General features: G+C 47.7%; 1 protein-coding gene across 3 annotated transcripts in view; it reads right to left on the bottom strand.

Moving 5' to 3' along the window:
• The window catches only part of VWA3A (von Willebrand factor A domain containing 3A), a 167,509-nt gene that overhangs the window by 72,528 nt on the left and 73,134 nt on the right, over window positions 1-21,847 (bottom strand). For all 3 annotated transcript variants that reach the window (XM_078598274.1, XM_078598292.1, XM_078598284.1), the window contains 6 exons: window positions 21,027-21,107; window positions 19,658-19,752; window positions 15,237-15,356; window positions 7,264-7,338; window positions 5,387-5,516; window positions 3,878-4,082 (listed from right to left, as the gene is read on the bottom strand). In XM_078598274.1, the coding sequence (XP_078454400.1) occupies window positions 3,878-4,082; window positions 5,387-5,516; window positions 7,264-7,338; window positions 15,237-15,356; window positions 19,658-19,752; window positions 21,027-21,107 (706 nt within the window). The remainder of the gene's footprint in view (window positions 1-3,877; window positions 4,083-5,386; window positions 5,517-7,263; window positions 7,339-15,236; window positions 15,357-19,657; window positions 19,753-21,026; window positions 21,108-21,847) is intronic.

The following is a 21,847-nucleotide window of genomic DNA, read 5'->3' as shown; positions in this document are numbered from 1 at the left end:
TACAAAAATGACATAAGCAATTAGGAAATAACGCTTGCTACCCAGGAACAAAACAAAATTAAAAAAATTGTTACACAGTGATAATCATTTGTTATTTATTTTAGTAATTGTTGTTAAACATTTACCATTTAATCCACCTATGTTCACTCGTGCCAGGAACCATAACCCCATTTTTCCCCAACGGAAGAAGGTTTTCTGCATTCGCCAGTATTTTCAAGAGCGTGACCCTCGCGGATAGAGAGGAGGGTTTTCTGCGTGGGCTATTTGTTACTTGAAGACAAGTGTAAGCTACAAACGGCATCATTTTACATGCTTGTTCGTGTTTAAAAACGTGAATTAGCACAGTAAGAGTAGAGGGAACGTGTAATAGATTTATTTGAACACGGTTGCTGGGCACAGTCCCAGAGACACGAATACATGAGGCGAGCAGTAAAAAGACAGCACTATAAAGGTTGTAATAGAGAAGTTGTTAACACTATCCTTGAAATTAAAATGGTTGTTTTAAGATTATGGGACAAAAAGTCGATGGGAGGGAATTCCAAAGTGGATGAATGCAGTGTGGTGAGTGGGTGGGTGAGTGTTGTTGTGACCTGCAGTTTGGTGAGTGGGTAAGTGGGTGAGTGAGTGTTGTTGTGACCTGAAGTGTGGTGAGTGTTGTTGCGACCTGCGGTGTGGTGAGTGAGTGGGTGAGTGTTGTTGTGACCTGCAGTGTGGTGAGTGGGTGAGTGAGTGTTGTTGTGACCTGCAGTGTGGTGAGTGAGTGGGTGAGTGTTGTTGTGACCTGGAGAGTGGTGAATGAGTGGGTGAGTGTTGTTGTGACCTGCAGTGTGGTTAGTGGGTGAGTGTTGTTGTGACCTGGAGTGTGGTGAGTATTGCTTGACCTACAGTGTGGTGAGTTTTATTGCCACTAAGTGGCGGTGACGTCAACATGACGCTTGTGCCAGGCTATGTGCACCTTGAGGCCACATGAAGTGTCGAATTCCTGCTGGCAGGAAGTCACGGGGCAGACCCAGATGCCACAGGTTGACTGTGACTGAGACGACTGGCTGATGGACCACCTTTGCCCCCTACTGTGCCAACTTGCTGTGCTTTAGCCACCCGGCCCTCCGTTGTTGTTGGAGGGCGACTGCCTCTAACTGCCCAGTAGCGTCCTTCACAAGCCTCCTCCACAGAGGCCGATCTTGACACCGCTGGTACCAGTCATCGGCAAATCCACTCAGCTCCACATCCTCCTGTACCACATCACTCCATCTCTTCTCTAGCCCGTGCCGCGCCAATTTCGCCCCCTCGATCCGGCTGAACAACAGCTGTTTAGGCATGCGGTGGCTGGGCATGCGGGCTACATGGCCCAGCCAATGCAGCCTTGCCTGCTGAAGGAGCTCACCGATGGTACTTCGTCCAGATATTTCAAGGATTTGTAAGCTCCTCACACAATCCAGCCTGGTTAAACCCAGGATGGATCGTAGGCAGGCCAGCCTAAATGTGTCTAACCGGCTAACATGTTCCATTAGGGGGGTTCACGTTTCGCAAGCGTAGAGAAGGGAGGGAATGACCGTGGCCGAGAAGACCTGAAGCTTCGTGCGGAGCGACAGACCAGATAGCTTCCACACAGCGTTACGCAACCGATGAAAAGATAATGCCGCTCGACTGATTTAGAGTGAGACCTCTGCTGTTAAACCGGAGCCGGTCATGAGCACACTGCCCAGGTATGGGAAACTCTGCACTCTCTCTGCTGTAGCAGACGGACAGAAAATATGGCGTCTGTGCAGGACCGCCCTTTCCTGAAACCGCATTGGGGCTCCACAAGCCTTTCCTCAACGTGCCTAGCAAGGCGATGTTGAATAATCCTTGCCAGGACCTTTCCCGGTACACTGAGGAGTGAGATGCCCCTGTAGTTGTTACAGTCCTGCGGAACCTGCCCAGTGGTCCAGACTGTTGTTATGATGTCATGTAGGGCAGCATGTGCACAAACGCCACCCTCCCTCAGCATTTCTCTTGGGAGATCATCTTTGCCCGGTGCCTTTCCTGGTCTCAGGCTCTGGATCGACTTTAGTACTTCCTCAACAGATGGCACCTCAGCCAGCCACTCACAGGCACCGCAGCCTCGGCAGGGTCATCCCCACTTTGTCCCACGTTGTTATCCAGGCTGAGAGATGTCCCCTCCCCCAGGACCTCACAGCAATGCTCAGCAAATTTGCAAACCTGTTCCTGGGGGTCGGAGATTGGATCAGATCACCGTTCTTTCCCCTAATGATGGTAATTGGTGTGGCGCTGCAGGTTACTTTTTATGGAATTAAAGAGCAATTTGTGATCGCGGGCCATTGAGGCAGACTCCATCTCCTCAGCAACCCGCGACCACCACCCATCCTTGCAGCGCCTCACGGCTCTCCGAAACTCTGAGTGAAGGCTGCGGTAAGCCTCCTCATTCTCCAACATGGGATGCCGTAGCCGATGAGAGTGGGCCTGTCGCTTTTTCTCAGCCAGCTTGAACACCTCCTCTGTCAGCCAGAGTTTCTGGGAAGGTCTGGACCATGTACCCAAAGCAGCCATTACAGCTGCATGAGCCACAGTCCTAAACCTCGCCCATTTCCCCTCGACATCAGGAGGAGTGGGGGACGATGCCAACCCCAGCCGCAAGCGATGATTACATTCTAACTTGCCACTTTCATCAGCTAGCTGAGACCATGCCACTAAGGGTTTGAATGGGGTTCTCGGTGTACACCCACCACTGGAGTAGAATAATGGCAGGTGCATCTTACAGATGACAAGTCGATGGTCAGTGGGCAGATCAGCTCCACGGTAGGTCCTGGTGTCAAGGACATGGGCCCGCATCCGCTGTTCCATCACTATGTAGTCCAGAAGATGTTCTTGCTTGGACCCAGCATGCATCCATGATGTTGTGTGGATGCGCCGATGCCGGAACAGCATGTTGGTAATTACAAGCCCATCGGCTGCACAAAAATCTAGCAGCCTCCTGCCATTGTTATTGAGCTGATCTGGTCCATACCTTCCAATCACTCCAGACCAAGTGCCAATATCATGACCAACACGGGCATTGAAGTCACCCAACAAGATGACTCTATCCCGAGGGGCGACTTTAGCTAGCACCTGTGACAGGAGGTCATAGAAGGTATCTGACTCATCGGCCTTGCCTGCATCCCTCCACGGATGTTCGTCTTCAGTGGGGGCATAAGTAACCACGACCACCGCTCCTCGCCTCTGGTTGATGGGAAGGCAAGCCCAAAGTAGTCTGGGGCTTACAGCTTCCCACACCTCACCGCCACGCTCAGAAGAGGAGCCACTCCCTGTTGCTTGGCAGTCTCCTGCCCTGAGATGAAGACTGTCCACCCCTCATGGTGGCAGGAGCCAGAGCCGGTCCACCGGACCTCCTGAATACCACAGAGATCCAGGCGGTACTGGTCCAGCTCCCGACAGAGGAGTGGCAGCCTTTCCTCCGCAGTGAGCATTCAAACATTCCACGTGGCCACACGTAGTGGTTTTTTGTTGTTTCTGGAGGAGCCCCGAGGGTAAGGATTCAGTCTCCTGGCTCCGCCAAATGGAGTTTGGCCAGGAGACGTTATAGACGCCTGTCCCCCCGGGGCCTCCGGCACAAGTTTATTAATCAAAATTTTCCGTCGTGGTTTAGCGGTAATTAATTGAAGGTGGAGGGGTTACCAGCCCCTCGCACCCGTCCAGAGCCCCCTTTTGGCCGGTGGTCACAAACGCCATGAGGGGAAAGGCCAATTGGAATTGGCCCTCCCCCCACAGCACTGCCCACGACAGCGTTTCCCGTCCGACACGACGAGGAGGTAGGGGTTTGTTTTGCCAGACAACGCACGCACACTAATACACGCACACACGCGCGTGCACATGGCACCTTGCTCGCTGAAGCAGTGTAGACGGCCCCTGCCGGCGCGTGCCAACGCCCGCAAAGCCTCGGCCGTCTCCGCGCCGCTGGCGTAGCAGGCGGGGCCGCTGGTGCCGCCACCACCGCTGCCACTTCCCCCCGCGCTGAAAAGGCAGGCGTGCAGCCGCACCTCCTGGCCCAGGTTGACCTCCTCCACGTAGCCGCACACGGCCGCCTGCATTGCCACAACAGTCGATAGGGGGTGCCATAATTCGCAATATGTTTCATCGGCGCATTGTTGTTGTTGATTTTATTTTACATTTATCTAGAGAGTGCCTTAACTCAAGGCGCTTGCACGTCTTTTAAAAAGCGGTCACGACAACGGTAGTGGTTAAGATGGCAAAGGGGCGGTGCGAGGGGGGCCGAGGAGTGAGTTAGTGACCGCAACGGAGGGCACGCAGGGGAGGGACGGCAAGGAGTGGAGGGGCGAGGGTTAAGGAGGGGGACTGCTCAACGTGCAGGGGAAGTTTATTAGTATTGTTATTTTTATTCCCCAGGAAAGCCTCACCGAGTCTCGAGATTTTTTTTTCAGAACGGTCCTGCTATGTGTAATCCCAAGTGAGTGATTTGTACAAAATTTTACAGCATTTCAGATGTTTTTTGGCCAATATCCATAACAGATGTTTTATAGCCTTTTAATCTGGCAACAAAAAAAAGTGTCAGTTTTGTTGCCAGATAAAAGGGTAAAAAAACAATTATCATATTTTGCTACTGGCAAAGGAGCTTTCCTCCCATAACAAGCAACACAACAACAAAAACATACTACGTAACTGGTATTAGTCAAACAATCCCAATGCTGAAAAGTTACATCTTCAATTTACTCAATTTCACATAAGCAACATTACCCCACTACTGAGTGTTGAGAACTCGGCGAGGTATTCCTGGATAAACAGGCAAAGCAATAATAATAATCATAATACAGTCAATCACCGATTATCCGGCAGCTTGGGGAGGGGTGCTGGATTTAGAAAAATCCAGGATCACTCATCATCATTATTTAAAATAGCTTTTTTTAGCTGTTGTGGTGTCTATGTTTTTTTGTAGTGTTAAAAAAATTGTTTACTATGTGAAATTGGCATAAATAAACAAATAGGCAAGTAATAAATATCCTCCTGTAAAACGTGACTATATTTACCGTACCGTACTTACCACTCCAATCTCGAAGACTCTGTATCATGGGGTGATGTATATACGTGCAGTATATTCATTGTTTAAGTTGTATGTATGTAGTGTATAATGTACTGGAAAAATATTTGACACTGAAATCAAGCAAAGCTCCTTATTTTTGTCATGCACGTGGTGCCAATCCGCCGGACTTGGTACAACCTTTGGAGCAGTTTTGCCGGTTTCGCCGGATCTCCCCAGGACCGCCGGATAATTTTGGAAGCAGCCGGATAATCACGTGCTGAATAAATCGATAATCAACTGTAATAATAATAGCAACACGAATAACAAAATAAAATACGGTTACCGCCATACCAGATCCTGGTCGGGCACGCCGCTGGTGAAGACGTAGATGCCCTCAGGAGGCCCCTCAGGGTCCTCCAGTACCAGGCGCAGTGCACCCAGTAAGTCCCGGCCACCCCCGCACCGCCACTCCAGCACCCAGCTGCCGTGAGATCCACAACCACGGCTGATGCTGACGCGCACTTCACACGTCGGTGATCGCTCGCGGCCGGTCTCACGATTGGACGACCGATTATGTTGATAATAAAGTTAACACGTAGTCGTAGTAGTAGGCTTTCTCGACCAACGTTATCCATAATAAGAAGTTTTTTTCGTGCATTAGATCACGTAAATATAAATGTGTCGTTAAACCTGCCACCACCTGACACAGCCCATTTAGTAAGGTTTGTGACGTAAATAAAACATGGCAATTTGTTACTAGTTCAGCACACTGGTGTGTTGGATAGTAAATTCTAGCTATAGCCTGATGAGGCTGGTTGTTGTTATAATCACTGGCGAAACGTTGTACTCGAATTATAAATGTTGTGGATTTACACTTCAACACAGAACTGGTGTGCTGTACTAGTAACTAATTGGCACATTTTGTTCACGTGACAAACCTTGGTAATTGGCTGTGTTGGGTGGTGGCGGGTTAAACAACACATTTATATTCACACGATCTAACCCAAAAAAAATCTCTATTGTGGATATGTTTCAAATAATTCTGTACTCGCGCCATTCTCATAGTGCAAGGCCATCACGAAGGTGCAGTGTTTCACAGACACAATGTGCATTAGTCTGCCAGTAGAAGACGATGATGAAGATGATGATGACGATGATAATGCTATGTAATCCCAATTCAGTAATGTGCGGGCAATTTTTTTTATATTGGGAAAAATTTGGATCGTGATAGCGGCACAAAAATGGTCTATTCATTTCCAATGATGTCATGGGTTCTTTAACGTCCACTGTGAAGCGGACGGGGAGTAGTATTTTATGGTTTGTACGCTACTGCAGTATTAACCACAGCAAATTCATGCGCTATACTATATATTTTTTTGTATATATATAAAACTAAACTATATACTAAACTATACTAAAATAAACGATATTTAGATTTTTACCAGGTAAGGCCCACTGAGCTATGTAGCTCTTTTTCAGAAGCGACCTGGCCACAAATGACAGCTCTTATCACATGGAAATTGTATAGCCGCCAAAATACTCTTAACACATTTTGATTCTAAATGTGGAGGGAAAAACCGGAGAACCCGGAGAAAAATCCATGCGACCACGGGGAGAGTAAGATACAAACTCGAAATATACAGCAGGCGTCAGGGTCGGGAACGAACCCATGACCTCTTGCATACCAGACGAGGTAGTTAACATCTCCTAGCCACCGTGATGATGATGAGAGACATGCAAACTCCAAATATACAGCAGGCGTCAAGGTCGGAATCGAACCCACGGCCTCTTGTATACCAGGCGAGGTAGTCCACCGTGGCGGCATGCTACCGCTGGGCCCCCGCGTTACCGCCCCCAACGCTTCCTCCCCACAGGAAGGGCGTTCACAGCGCCCACACTGACGGTGTAAGTGGGGGCTCCCTATGGCGAGGGACACGGTTAAGCGACAATTTCTTTATATATAAATGACAGACACCATTTGGTTGCGTAGAAGTAAAATAGCAAAATCAACATCATCTAACAAGGGAATCAGTCAGGGTGACTAGAATCAGCGAACCTTCACCTCAAAGGCAAAGCGCTCGCATTAGAAAGCCGCAAATCAAGCGCATTGTGACGTCTGCCTCAGCTGTGTTTGAGGAGGCGCGTGTGTGCGTTTGACAGCTCTCATTCTCCACCGCTTCTTCAAGGTAGCTGTCACTGATTTCAAGGCGCGTGCGCTGTGGACCCACCTCCAGGCCGCCTGCAGGTTCTCGGGGCTCGGGGGAACCGGCGAAGGACGAAAGGCTTGAATTTCCATCCCGAAGCTATTGTGGGTAGCGCACACGCACACACGGGCACGTCCACAATGTAGCTATCATCAATGCAATCAGACTTGAAACTCACGGCGTTAAGGCTGAATAATTAAATGTTTTCTTTTATAACCGTGCAACACAGTAGCAGGAACTTTAATATTTAAATAGTTAAAACGAATGAGAAGTGTCCATAACAGGGTTTTTTTGTGGGTTAGATCGTGTGAATATAAATGTATCATTAAACCCGCCACTACTCGACAAAGCGAATGAGTAAGGTTTCTCAAGTAAACAAAACGTGCCAATTAGTTACTCGTTCAGCACACCGGTTTTGTCTTGGAGAATAAATTCACTACAATATTTACAATTCGAGTACCGTGACATGTCGCCAGTAATTACAACAACCAGCATCATCAGGCGACAGCCAGAGCTGTGGAGAAATTCTCCTCCTGTTTCGGTCTTAAACAGAGGGATAAATGTCATGTCATCACTTGTGAGCCAACCATGTGTGAAGGCCAGAAGGGGGGTTAATGTAGTCATATAAATTAAAATGGATATCTATTATTCGTTCGGTTATTCACAGTAAAAATGTATAACATACATAGGGGCCGTCCATAAATGACGTCACGCACCTGGGGGGGGGGGGGGGTCAGACATTTGTGACAATGTGTGACGAGGGGGGGGGGGGTTTGAGCAATGTGACGTCACATCAAAATGCGCAACTTTGAATAAATATAGACAACACGTTCTACTTAATTAAATTGATTTTTTAACAAATGTTTTCTCCTACAACATCAGAGTGCATCGCCACATTAAATACGCACTACAATGACAATAGTTTAAAGCGATTTGAAAATATGGTTTTGGGGGGGGGGGCAGAGCTTTGTAACATCATATTTGAGGGGGGGGTCTGACTTTTTGTGACGCCGTGTGACGAAGGGGGGGGGGGTTAAAAATCGTCCAAAATCGCGTGACGTCATTTATGGACGTCCCCATACATAATTATGTAATTAGCACACTATTTTGAATGTTTGGCTTTAAACTCTCACTTCCAGATTGGATTGCAACGTGAACTTTAGGCTCAATAAATCCACGTTTTTAAAGCCGTCAGGAGCCAATGTGTCTCTATTGGCGTTTTTTTTTGTCCACAATTGTAACATTTCAATTATATATGCAACGCCGCAGTAGGAGTCTGTCTCTTTCCCTCCACGAGTGTTTGATTCTACGGCAGTCAACCAGAGGCATCCCGCGCGGATGTCACGACGTGCGTTTGGATTTACACGAGCACACACAGACGCTGCAGTGCGAAGCTATCAGAATCAGAATATTTATTGATGCTGCAGGATGAATTGGATGAGCTATAAAGCTCTTTTTCACAAATGTCCAGGAGATGTCCAGGAGGGGCATGGGGAAAGAATGTTACAACAACAAACAATACAAAAACAGTAGTGCAAAGTACAATAAAGGTAAACAAATTACCCAAACACACACAAAAAAACTATACCATCCCCATCCTACCACGCAAACCACACTGAGGTATTAACTTATTTTTCAGAAGCGACCTGGCCACAAATGATAGCTCAACAAAGTGTAATATAATTTGGAGATTTATAGCAGCAAAATTATCTAAATAATTATCTCAATACATGATTCTAAACGTGGAGAAATCAGGGTCGAGATCGAAGCCCCGACCTCCTGCATACCAGGTGAGCAAGATAACATCACAACCAACGTGGCGCCCCTGGAATAAATAAAACACATTCACATTCAATACTCTTTGGTTCTTTCGGTAAAGTCACGTAGGTATAAAATAAATTAAATCACGACGTTTCGGGCGCAACACAAGCACACAAGCATCCGTCATCAGGTGGGACAACTACAGCTAGAAACAATTGCTGAAGTGGGCAAAAGGGCTGCTGTAACAAGAGGCTATATAAGTTAGAGAGAGGGACGGAGCCACTTCTCCCCCCCCCCCCCGCATTTTGTCGTGCTCGTGCCTTGCTCGCCCTGTAATCCCTCTAGCTTGCAGCACTCCACTCCCCCTACCCCACACCCCCCTCTCTATCTCTCCTCCCTGGCTCCTCGTGACTTTACCGAAAGAACCAAAGAGTATGGATCCCTGCAGTCACGAAAACTTCAAATCTAGACATACGTTCAAATTGCATCATCTTATCTCGCTGACGTGGCTAAGAAGGTGCTGATATATTTGCAGCATGTTCAGAATGTGGCTGCTAGGGTGTTAACCAGAACACCTTCTTCACATCGTATTACACCCGCTGTGGCCTCCTGCACTGGCTTCCAGTTTCGCATAGAATACAGCTTACAATCCTATTGTTAACTTACAAAACCATCTTGCCCCAGCTTACATCATTGACATGCTGCACCCCCATGTGTCCCCTCAAGGTCCCTAAGATCTGGGGGATGATGCAGATCTTCTCTCCATTCTCAGGTTGAAGCTTCTTCGGTCTATGGGTTACCGAGATTTTTCCCCGTGTAGCCCCCAGGCGATGGAATGCTCTTCCACGATCTTTGAGTCTTTGAACATTTTTAAAACGCGTCTTAGAACCTATTTATATGCTTCCCCTTATTTGACTTTTAGTTAATTTAGTAAATGGATTCTTAAAATATGTTTAAAATAGAATTCGTTTTATGCTGAGTTTCTGCTGCTGCTGCTGCTGTGTCCTGTACAGCGCTTTGAGATCCTTGATGAAAAGCGCTATATACATGGAACTAGCGGGAAGTACCTGCCGTTGCCCGGGGGAAAAATATATTTAAAAACTTCTCAAAACTTAAAAACATAACATATACATACACAAATACGAAGCTATTGTAAAAACCCGGCGTGCGGACTCTATAGTCGTATCTACCAACTCTGCAGCAGTATATATTGACTATAGTAGTAACTGCACACATTGGGGTGGGAGGGGGAGAAGAGGACATCACACTTTGAAGAATTACCTCAGCGTTGTGTCTTTTTTTTTGGCATCAAAGCGAATGAGAATTTTTCCCCGTCCCCCACCGATCGCGCGTGTGCGTTGCTATGAGAACCACGACGTTTCGTGCATGCGAAGATGCGTGCTTTGGCGCGCGCTCAGCATAGTAATATAATAATTAATAGTACTAAATTGTCAATTTAACTACTTTAAAGTTACAAATGTAAACCCCAGTTAAGACGGAAAAACGTTTAACGAACTACATGTAAAGTTTGCACACAATAACCCTATTCTTTATAATTCATATTATTATATATTTTTTAAGCAATTTAATGATACATTTAAATAAAACTTTGATCATTATCCGGTTAATTAAAATTAAACCCAACGCGCAGTGGGAAAAAACACAAAGGAATCAAATTTTTTGGCTGCTGCAGCTCCTTACTATTAAAATTTCCCTCCCTTTATTACTGCGAATCCTACTTCCTCCCTTTATTACTGCTAATCCTACATAATACACGAGCATAATATGACTTTGAGACCCCCCCCCACCACCTACACATTCCACAAGTAGTGACGAATACCATATCTGCATTTGCCATAAATATGCTAAATTCCTCTGTTGATATGTAAATTCCTTTGTCAAGGCGCTCTCCTCCTCTAACCCCTGCTTAAATATATGCTGCCAAGCTTGGTGGTGTTCATTCGGACGCTGTCTTTCCGACAGCCCTGTTCTTCACCTGAGGACGGCTGCTTGCGTTGTGGCCGAAACGTCGTGAGAATTGTATTGTATTATTTTATTATTTCCCTTCTATGTGACTTTACCGAAAGAACCAAGAAGAAGAAGAAAAAAAGGAATCGAAGGTTGTAGATTTCTTTAGAATCGGCATATTCCCGTTTAATCGATACCACAAACGCTCACCATATATCGATTCTCGCCAGTCCTGTATGCGGGTTGATGCCACACACTTCATGGTCATTCCCTACCCCCCCCCCCCCCCCAAAATACAAAAGCCTATTTTCATACGTTTGTATTCAGTATGGGAGCTACACATGTGTCAAATTTAAAGTTTGTAGCATGTTGGGAAGTATGCTAAACATTTAGAACAGACACACATATTCACAAATTTCCCTTTTAAAAATAAGATAATTATTTAGATTTAAAGCTTTCGTGACTGCAGGGATTCATATTCTTGGTTCTTTCAGTAAAGTCAAATAGAAGGGAAATAATAAAATAATATTAATATATAACTCTCATTGTTTTAGATTTATATTATTTTATTATTTCCCTTCTACGTGACTTTACGGAAAGAACCAAGAATAAGATCATTATTATCATCATCAATTCCAAAGCTTCAGAAAGGGCAGTAAAGCAACAGCAAAAACAGTCCCAGACCACACCAAATTGTACACAAACTCGGAAGCATTTGCCCTCGTCGAGTGCAAAGGCAGAGATAACGTTTGTACAACAACAACAAATGTCAAATCACGATTTATTATCAAATTATACTCAAATCTTTTGTTACCATGCCGAAAGTGCAATACAACTCGGACAGGAAGTCAGCTGCACTTCTTACACAGAGTGAAGACGTTCACTGGGAGTGAGGTGTTCACTGGGAGTGAGGGTGTTCACTGGAAGTGAGGTGTTCACTGGGAGTGAGGTGTTCACTGGGAGTGAGGGTGTTCACTGGGAGTGGGGGTGTTCACTGGGAGTGGGGGTGTTCACTGGGAGTGAGGGTGTTCACTGGGAGTGAGGTGTTCACTGGGAGTGAGGGTGTTCACTGGGAGTGGGGGTGTTCACTGGGAGTGGGGGTGTTCACTGGGAGTGGGGGTGTTCACTGGGAGTGAGGGTGTTCACTGGGAGTGAGGTGTTCACTGGGAGTGAGGGTGTTCACTGGGAGTGGGGGTGTTCACTGGGAGTGGGGGTGTTCACTGGGAGTGGGGGTGTTCACTGGGAGTGGGGGTGTTCACTGGGAGTGAGGTGTTCACTGGGAGTGAGGTGTTCACTGGGAGTGGGGGTGTTCACTGGGAGTGAGGTGTTCACTGGGAGTGAGGGTGTTCACTGGGAGTGAGGTGTTCACTGGGAGTAAGGGTGTTCACTGGGAGTGGGGGTGTTCACTGGGAGTGAGGTGTTCACTGGGAGTGAGGTGTTCACTGGGAGTGGGGGTGTTCACTGGGAGTGGGGGTGTTCACTGGGAGTGAGGGTGTTCACTGGGAGTGAGGCGTTCACTGGGAGTGAGGTGTTCACTGGGAGTGGGGGTGTTCACTGGGAGTGAGGTGTTCACTGGGAGTGAGGGTGTTCACTGGGAGTGGGGGTGTTCACTGGGAGTGGGGGTGTTCACTGGGAGTGGGGGTGTTCACTGGGAGTGGGGGTGTTCACTGGGAGTGAGGTATTCACTGGGAGTGGGGGTGTTCACTGGGAGTGAGGGTGTTCACTGGGAGTGAGGGTGTTCACTGGGAGTGGGGGTGTTCACTGGGAGTGAGGTATTCACTGGGAGTGAGGGTGTTCACTGGGAGTGAGGTGTTCACTGGGAGTGAGGGTGTTCACTGGGAGTGGGGGTGTTCACTGGGAGTGAGGGTGTTCACTGGGAGTGGGGGTGTTCACTGGGAGTGAGGTGTTCACTGGGAGTGAGGGTGTTCACTGGGAGTGAGGTGTTCACTGGGAGTGGGGGTGTTCACTGGGAGTGAGGTGTTCACTGGGAGTGAGGTGTTCACTGGGAGTGAGGGTGTTCACTGGGAGTGGGGGTGTTCACTGGGAGTGAGGTGTTCACTGGGAGTGAGGTGTTCACTGGGAGTGAGGTGTTCACTGGGAGTGAGGGCGTTCACTGGGAGTGAGGGCGTTCACTGGGAGTGGGGGTGTTCACTGGGAGTGAGGGTGTTCACTGGGAGTGAGGGTGTTCACTGGGAGTGAGGTGTTCACTGGGAGTGAGGTGTTCACTGGGAGTGGGGGTGTTCACTGGGAGTGAGGGTGTTCACTGGGAGTGAGGTGTTCACTGGGAGTGAGGTGTTCACTGGGAGTGAGGGTGTTCACTGGGAGTGAGGGTGTTCACTGGGAGTGAGGTGTTCACTGGGAGTGGGGGTGTTCACTGGGAGTGAGGGTGTTCACTGGGAGTGAGGTGTTCACTGGGAGTGAGGGTGTTCACTGGGAGTGAGGTGTTCACTGGGAGTGGGGGTGTTCACTGGGAGTGAGGGTGTTCACTGGGAGTGGGGGTGTTCACTGGGAGTGAGGGTGTTCACTGGGAGTGAGGTGTTCACTGGGAGTGGGGGGCGTTCACTGGGAGTGAGGTGTTCACTGGGAGTGAGGTGTTCACTGGGAGTGAGGTGTTCACTGGGAGTGGGGGTGTTCACTGGGAGTGAGGGTGTTCACTGGGAGTGAGGTGTTCACTGGGAGTGAGGGAGTTCACTGGGAGTGGGGGTGTTCACTGGGAGTGAGGTGTTCACTGGGAGTGGGGGGCGTTCACTGGAAGTGAGGTGTTCACTGGGAGTGGGGGTGTTCACTGGGAGTGAGGTGTTCACTGGGAGTGAGGGTGTTCACTGGGAGTGAGGGTGTTCACTGGGAGTGGGGGTGTTCACTGGGAGTGAGGTGTTCACTGGGAGTGAGGGTGTTCACTGGGAGTGGGGGTGTTCACTGGGAGTGAGGTGTTCACTGGGAGTGGGGGTGTTCACTGGGAGTGAGGGTGTTTACTGGGAGTGGGGGTGTTCACTGTGAGTGAGGGTGTTCACTGGGAGTGGGGGTGTTCACTGGGAGTGGGGGTGTTCACTGGGAGTGAGGGTGTTCACTGGGAGTGAGGGTGTTCACTGGGAGTGGGGGTGTTCACTGGGAGTGAGGGTGTTCACTGGGAGTGAGGTGTTCACTGGGAGTGAGGCATTCACTGGGAGTGAGGTGTTCACTGGGAGTGAGGCGTTCACTGGGAGTGAGGGTGTTCACTGGGAGTGAGGGTGTTCACTGGGAGTGAGGGTGTTCACTGGGAGTGAGGGTGTTCACTGGGAGTGAGGGCGTTCACTGGGAGTGAGGGTGTTCACTGGGAGTGAGGTGTTCACTGGGAGTGAGGGTGTTCACTGGGAGTGAGGTGTTCACTGGGAGTGGGGGTGTTCACTGGGAGTGAGGTGTTCAGTGGGAGTGAGGTGTTCACTGGGAGTGAGGGTGTTCACTGGGAGTGAGGGTGTTCACTGGGAGTGAGGTGTTCACTGGGAGTGGGGTGTTCACTGGGAGTGAGGGCGTTCACTGGGAGTGAGGGCGTTCACTGGGAGTGAGGTGTTCACTGGGAGTGGGGTGTTCACTGGGAGTGGGGTGTTCACTGGGAGTGAGGGTGTTCACTGGGAGTGGGGTGTTCACTGGGAGTGGGGTGTTCACTGGGAGTGAGGGCGTTCACTGGGAGTGAGGGTGTTCACTGGGAGTGGGGGTGTTCACTGGGAGTGAGGTGGTCACTGGGAGTGAGGGTGTTCACCTGGAGTGAGGTGTTCACTGGGAGTGGGGGTGTTCACTGGGAGTGAGGGTGTTCACTGGGAGTGGGGGGCGTTCACTGGGATTGGGGGCGTTCATTCACTCTGCGTGAGGAAACGATGCTGCCGTGCCCCGCAGCTGCCAAACGCAACACTAAAACAGCGGCGTGCACGGCACTTCACAGACATAACAAACTGTGTCAGAATCAGACATAGGCATGCACAAGCCGTGTACAATTTGTCCCAAAAAAAAAGATCAATCCCGACCCCAACGCCTGCATGTATTTCTACCCGTGGTCGCGTGATTTTTCTCTGGGTTCACCGGTGTTTCCCTCCAAATGTATAATCAACGTGCGTTCAGAGTATTTGGCTGCTGTAAATTTCCACGCGATGAGCCACTTCATTGAAGCTATCGTTTGTGGCCAGGTCGCTCATGAAATAGAGCTGTATAGCTTAGTGGGGCCTTACCTGGTAAAATATATAGTTTTTACAGTTTTAGTTTATATGCGTATCTGTGCGTGCGAGTGTGCGACCCACGTGATGATGTTGAACGACTCTTTGCCAGTGAGCTGCGTCTGCAGTAGCAGACGCATCGAGTGCTGGACATGCACCAGGTAATCGGCATTCATCTCGGATAGGTCCACCAGCACTGCCAGCCTGTGCACACACACATATCACACCCTGTCAATTTCCTGGGTACGTCTGAGAATATCAGATTCGCAGTGACTCTTCCAAAGCTGCACTTTAACAACCGTTTGATTAAAAGACAGAGGTATCCATAATATAAGTTTTTCTTGGATTAGATTGCCTAAATATAAATGTGTCTAGATTCAAAGCTTTCGTGACTGCATGCATTACTCTTTGGTTCTTTCGGTAAAGTCACGTAGAAAGAAATTAAATTATATAATAATAGAATACGACGTTTCGATTGCAACACAAGCAATCGTCATCAGGTACGAATGAATGAGAAAACAAACCGAGTAAACTTAGAAATATAATGCAATACAACACAGAGAGTCGGCTAACATAACAGTCAACACCCTACCTGGTTGATTACGTTCTTCCAAAGATTGCTAAATTTGAGAGAGAGACAAAACACAGACACGGAGACATAGACAGACACACAAGCAGAAAGAGATAACACAGAGACCCACAGAGAGAGACACACACATAGGCACACAGAGAAACAACGCCTCTGTGTCGAGGCCTTAAATAGAGAGGGGGGGTGGGGCAGAGAGGGGGGGGGGGTAGTTAAGCACACTGGTGTTCTGAACTAGTAACTAACGGGTAACTAATGGCACGTTTGTTTACGTGACAAACCTAACTAATCGGCTGTGTCGGGTGGTGGCGGGTTTAACGACGAATTTATATTTACGCGATCTAACCCCAAAAAACCTCTTATGAATTATATTGGTCGCAAAAAGCCTACTGCTACAACGTGTTAATCAGAGAGAGATTTGTTTGCTGAGTGTACCTCAGAGGTGCATACAATTAAGCATGCTGTAATTAAGGGCAACTGGGAGACAGTCTAGAATTTGACATGCTTTGAAGCTTACTCTTCAATTGTGTCTAATACGTTTTAAGGGGAAGTTTGCTTCATGATGGACAACTGACATCAAAGCCTGACCCTGTGGGTGGGATGGCTTTGTGTGACGACAGCTCTCGTGTACAAACAATAGTGTTATGCTACACGTGTCAACAGCATACAAAGCTCTAACATTCACCACTTCTAAATACGCAGGGTGGCCCAAAAAGTCAGGACATGTAGGGTTATTTCAGTTATCTTAACACTGGCATTTAAAACATTGTAATTATTTATTCTTTAAGTTAATATTTTACTTGGTGTAGACCAATCAGTTTCAAGGACAATGCATTTATTATCAGAGTATGTTTTTGTTTGCATTCTGACCATAAGTATTGTGGTTAATGCAGACATGATTCCTCGTAAAAAGGTTTCAGTTTTGTTGCCAGCAAAAAGGGGAAAAACCTATTTTTAAAATTTTACCTGTTATCATTATATATATTTTTCGGAAAGGTCACCTCAAATAAAGCGCTAAATTAATTGAGACAAGCATAATTGATGAATGTTCAAAGGTTACACACCTGTAATCTTAAAATTAATTTCACAAGATAATTCATGCAGGAATTAATGTTTATTAAATTAAACAGTCAAATGTAATTTGTTAAAATAAATATAATAACCCGATGTGTGCTGACTTTGAGCCACCCTGTGGGCAAAGACAAAGATCTCCCATATAGCCGTTAATAGCCTGTTGGGGAAAGTGCTGTGAGCGAGCACCTATGAAGGTCGGCATGGCACACGGGGAGGCGGGTAGCCAGCACCACGCCCGGCCGCCTTTGTCTCCCAAGTGGCAATGTTTACACACCGAAATAGGTACTAATTTTAGGCTGAGGCGACCTACGGGAAGCCCATGACCGGTTCAGATAATCGTCACTGGTGTCGACCGTGAGCAGGAATCGAACTTGGGTCGGTGGATGTATGTATGTTGAACTTCTTTCGCACCGTACGTAGCCAACTGTGCTGACCGCTTTGCTACGCTCGAGATATCTGAATATATATGTAGTGAGTCCAACTGAGTCACATACATTATTCTTCAGAGGCAACACATTTATTGCAACACGTAAATACAAAGGGGTAACTGCCCCTTTACCAGATACAGCCTGGGGTGGTGACCACCCAGCTAACTACACTATACGTAGGAGTTACAGCGACGAAGAGTCGGACCCTCACGTGCTGATGCCTCGTAGGACGTACAGTGAGGGAAAAAAAGTATTTGATCCCCTGCTGATTTTGTACGTTTGCCCACTGACAAAGAAATGATCAGCCTATAATTTTAATGGTAGGTTTATTTGAACAGTGAGAGACAGAATAATAACAAAAAAAATCCAGAAAAACGCATGTTAAAAATTTTATAAATTTATTTGCATTTTAATGAGGGAAATAAGTATTTGACCCCCTCTTAATCAGAAAGATGTCTGGCTCCCAGGTGTCTTTTATACAGGTAACGAGCTGAGATTAGGAGCACACTCTTAAAGGTAGTGCTCCTAATCTCAGCTTGTTACCTGTATAAAAGACACCTGTTCACAGAAGCAATCAATCAGATTCCAAACTCTCCACCATGGCCAAGACCAAAGAGCTCTCCAAGGATGTTAGGGACAAGATTGTAGACCTACACAAGGCTGGAATGGGCTACAAGACCATCGCCAAGCAGTTTGGTGAGAAGGTGACAACAGTTGGGGCGATTATTCGCAAATGGAAGAAACACAAATGAACTGTCAATCTCCCTCGGCCTGGGGCTCCATGCAAGATCTCACCTAGTGGAGTTGCAATGATCATGAGAACGGTGAGGAATCAGCCCAGAACTACACGGGAGGATCTTGTCAATGATCTCAAGGCAGCTGGGACCATAGTCATCAAGAAAACAGTTAGTAACACAGTACGCTGTGAAGGACTGAAATCCTACAGTGCCCGCAAGGTCCCCCTGCTCAAGAAAGCACATATACATGCCCGTCTGAAGTTTGCCAATGAACATCTGAATGATTCAGAGGACAACTGGGTGAAAGTGTTGTGGTCAGATGAGACCAAGATGGAGCTCTTTGGCATAAACTCAACTCGCCGTGTTTGGAGGAGGAGGAATGCTGCCTATGACCCCAAGAACACCATCCCCACCGTCAAACATGGAGGTGGAAACATTATGCTTTGGGGGTGTTTTTCTGCTAAGGGGACAGGACAACTTCACCGCATCAAAGGGACGATGGACGGGGCCATGTACCGTCAAATCTTGGGTGAGAACCTCCTTCCCTCAGCCAGGGCATTGAAAATGGGTCATGGATGGGTATTCCAGCATGACAATGACCCAAAACACACGGCCAAGGCAACAAAGGAGTGGCTCAAGAAGAAGCACATTAAGGTCCTGGAGTGGCCTAGCCAGTCTCCAGACCTTAATCCCATAGAAAATCTGTGGAGGGAGCTGAAGGTTCGAGTTGCCAAATGTCAGCCTCGAAACCTTAATGACTTGGAGAAGATCTGCAAAGAGGAGTGGGACAAAATCCCTCCTGAGATGTGTGCAAACCTGGTGGCCAACTACAAGAAACGTCTGACCTCTGTGATTGCCAACAAGGGTTTTGCCACCAAGTACTAAGTCATGTTTTGCAGAGGGGTCAAATACTTATTTTCCTCATTAAAATGCAAAGCAATTTATAACATTTTTGACATGCGTTTTTCTGGATTTTGTTGTTGTTATTCTGTCTCTCACTGTTCAAATAAACCTACCATTAAAATTATAGACTGATCATTTCTTCGTCAGTGGGCAAACGTACAAAATCAGCAGGGGATCAAATACTTTTTTCCCTCACTGTATAGCTTCCAGCTTGCAGAACGAAGTGACCCTGGTACCTCTCAGGGACCCACTTTATATCCTCCCGGGTCGGGGCCGGCTCCGCCCTCGGCCCCGCCCTACTTCTCGAGCGTTCTAGCTCACTCTCCATCAACCTCGAGAGCTCTCCCTGGACACATGATCACCCCCTAGCCCTCCCACCTTGGGCCTTCTCTGTGCATACTCCGGATCACGTGTCTATGGGGTCAACCGAAGTGCCATGGCCCGGGGCAACTCTGTCCCTGGGCTGACACTCTCCCGCTCCCCCTTGTAGGAGCCCGCACTACACGCCATGCGTGGTGCCCGCGCTATCCCAGCGCTCACCAAGCCCCGCTAGGGCTGGTACTACACCCATCTACGGGGTGTAGGCGATGACGGTGCATCGCACGCTGTGCTGTGCGAGAGCCGGTCTCACACAGCAACCCACACAGTGACGTAGGAACATCGCACGCCACGGCCCTCCCGGGCCCGCACCATGTCACTACATCTACACACGCAATAGACGGAAGGAGACTTTGTAATAACTTTTTGAGAAGAAGCGTTCACCGCGGCCGTGCGCACCTCATCTCACACACTGTGCCCCAGATGCGACGACTCCCGGACGACAGCCAGCTGACGCGTTGCTCGTAGGTCCTCACGGCCTGGCCCAGCCGCTTCTGTGATGAGAGAGAGAGAGAGGCGTGTGCACACAAGAGCATTTGTGGCCCATAGCGGGCCAGGGCTCCCATCAGTCCAAATACGTCTCCCATCAGTCTCCGTGTTACAAAACTCTGGTGGGGTTTTACGCGCGCACGCGTGTGTGTGTGTATGTGTGGCAAGCGACTAAATTGTCTGCTCACGATTGACTTCGGTGTTTGGGGTAATGGGTAAGGGGGCGATGGGTCATCAGTTACTTTAGGGCTGCCGAGATGTGTGAGTTCTGCTTTACCGGGCCGAGGCTGCACCTGTGTGAATTGTATTATGCAGATCATCGATTATCTGAGGAGGGGGAGGGGGGGTGCTGGATTTTCAAAAACGCCAGATAATCACTCATCATTATTTAAAATAACTTATTTTTGCACATTCTTGGATGACATGTTTTTAGGTGTTGTTGTATGTTTTTTGTGTTTTAAATTAGTTTACTACGTGAAATTCACATTAACTAGATAATGAACCAGATCATTAACTAGATAATGAACTAGATCATTAACTAGATAGTGAACTAGAGCATTAACTAGATAATGAACTAGATCATTAACTCGATAATGAACTAGATCATTAACTCGATAATGAACTAGATCATTAACTAGATCGTGAACTAGATCAGGGGTCGGTAACCTACGCCTCGGGAGCCGCATGCGGCTCTTTGGCTGCCCCCTTGCGGGCAGCCATATATATTTTAAAAAATCTTAAACACAATTGTACGTAAAGATAACTGATTAAATATGGCAGGGAATGGGGTCACAGTGGAATGTCTTGGTCACGACAAAATGTGCAACAGCCAAACTGTGTCGTTCAAGAATAACTAAGGGAGGACAAGAACTAAATAGACAACAGTTTATTCCATCACCTATTTTGTTTTTTTAAGTCAGAATGTGTGTTGTCATCTGCTGTATACCTGCTGTGTCTGATGTGTACAAGTAGCTCTGCGTGGTGTGATGCGTGGTGTGCTGCGTGGTGTGATACAGCTCTCATAACTTTTGGTCAAAGACAAAAACAAAAAAATGGCTCTGGAAGTTTGCCGACCCCTGAACTCAGATCAACAACTGCAGCAACTTGGAAAAAAAGGCGAAGACCGCGGCCAGAAGAACGAGACGAAGTACGTCGTACGGGTTGCGCGCACAAGTGAAGAGGTCAACAGGGTGCGAGAGATTGTCAACGGATTCCAAAGGTTCCATGGTATCGGTGAACTGCAAGGCGGCGTGTAGAAATCAGCCGTTATTTGTCGTACTTGGTAGTTGTGGAGCATCGGGAGATCCACGTGCATGTTTTTCACCGTTCCGTTGTGCCATTCGAACTGCGTCATTGCTTTCTGAAATGCACAAACGCGTTCCAGTGAACACGCACACACACACACCACCGTGCGCACGCTGTCACGCAAAGGGGGCATTCCTGCCATCCTCCCATCACAACAAGTCACGGAGAAACGAGCCATCGCCAAAACGAGGACACGGACGCCCTGCTTGGTCGGCCGTATGGAGGCGTCCATTAATTTGACAGGCACGATCGCATCTCTATTCAATAATGAGTGCGCTTCTCACTTCAACATCTAGTATTGCTTTTATTGCATGCATGTACGTCTGTTGAACGTCTTTCGCACCATACATAGCCAACTGCGCTAATCGGAGGTGTGGGGGAAGGAAAGCAATACTAAACACAAAATGGTGTTTTGAAAGTAATTTGTTTTGTCAATGTAGATGATTTAAAAGTGCGTAGCTCCCAGTGGCTTCCTAATATCGGTAGGAAGAGCATTCCAGACGGCCGCAGAAGAGCATCTGAAAGCACCACACGTCTTGTTTGTGAAGTTTGTTTGCTCCACTGTCTCAAATGGAACATCACATTATCACTTGCATATTAATTTAATATGTTGTAAATAATAAACTAAAAACTAAACTATTAAAAATTTTACCAGGTAGAAACCACTGAGCTATGCTGCTCTTTATCAGATGCGACCTGGCTATCACAAGCCCAACGGAAGTGGCTTATCACGTCGAAATGTATAGCAGCCAAATAATCTCAAGCGCGTGATGTTGATTCTAAATGGGGAGGGAA

This window comes from Lampetra planeri, chromosome 1 (genome assembly GCF_965212315.1).
Source record: "Lampetra planeri chromosome 1, kcLamPlan1.2.h2, whole genome shotgun sequence".
Lineage (NCBI taxonomy): Eukaryota > Metazoa > Chordata > Hyperoartia > Petromyzontiformes > Petromyzontidae > Lampetra > Lampetra planeri.
This window is presented reverse-complemented; position numbering and strand designations above follow the sequence as displayed.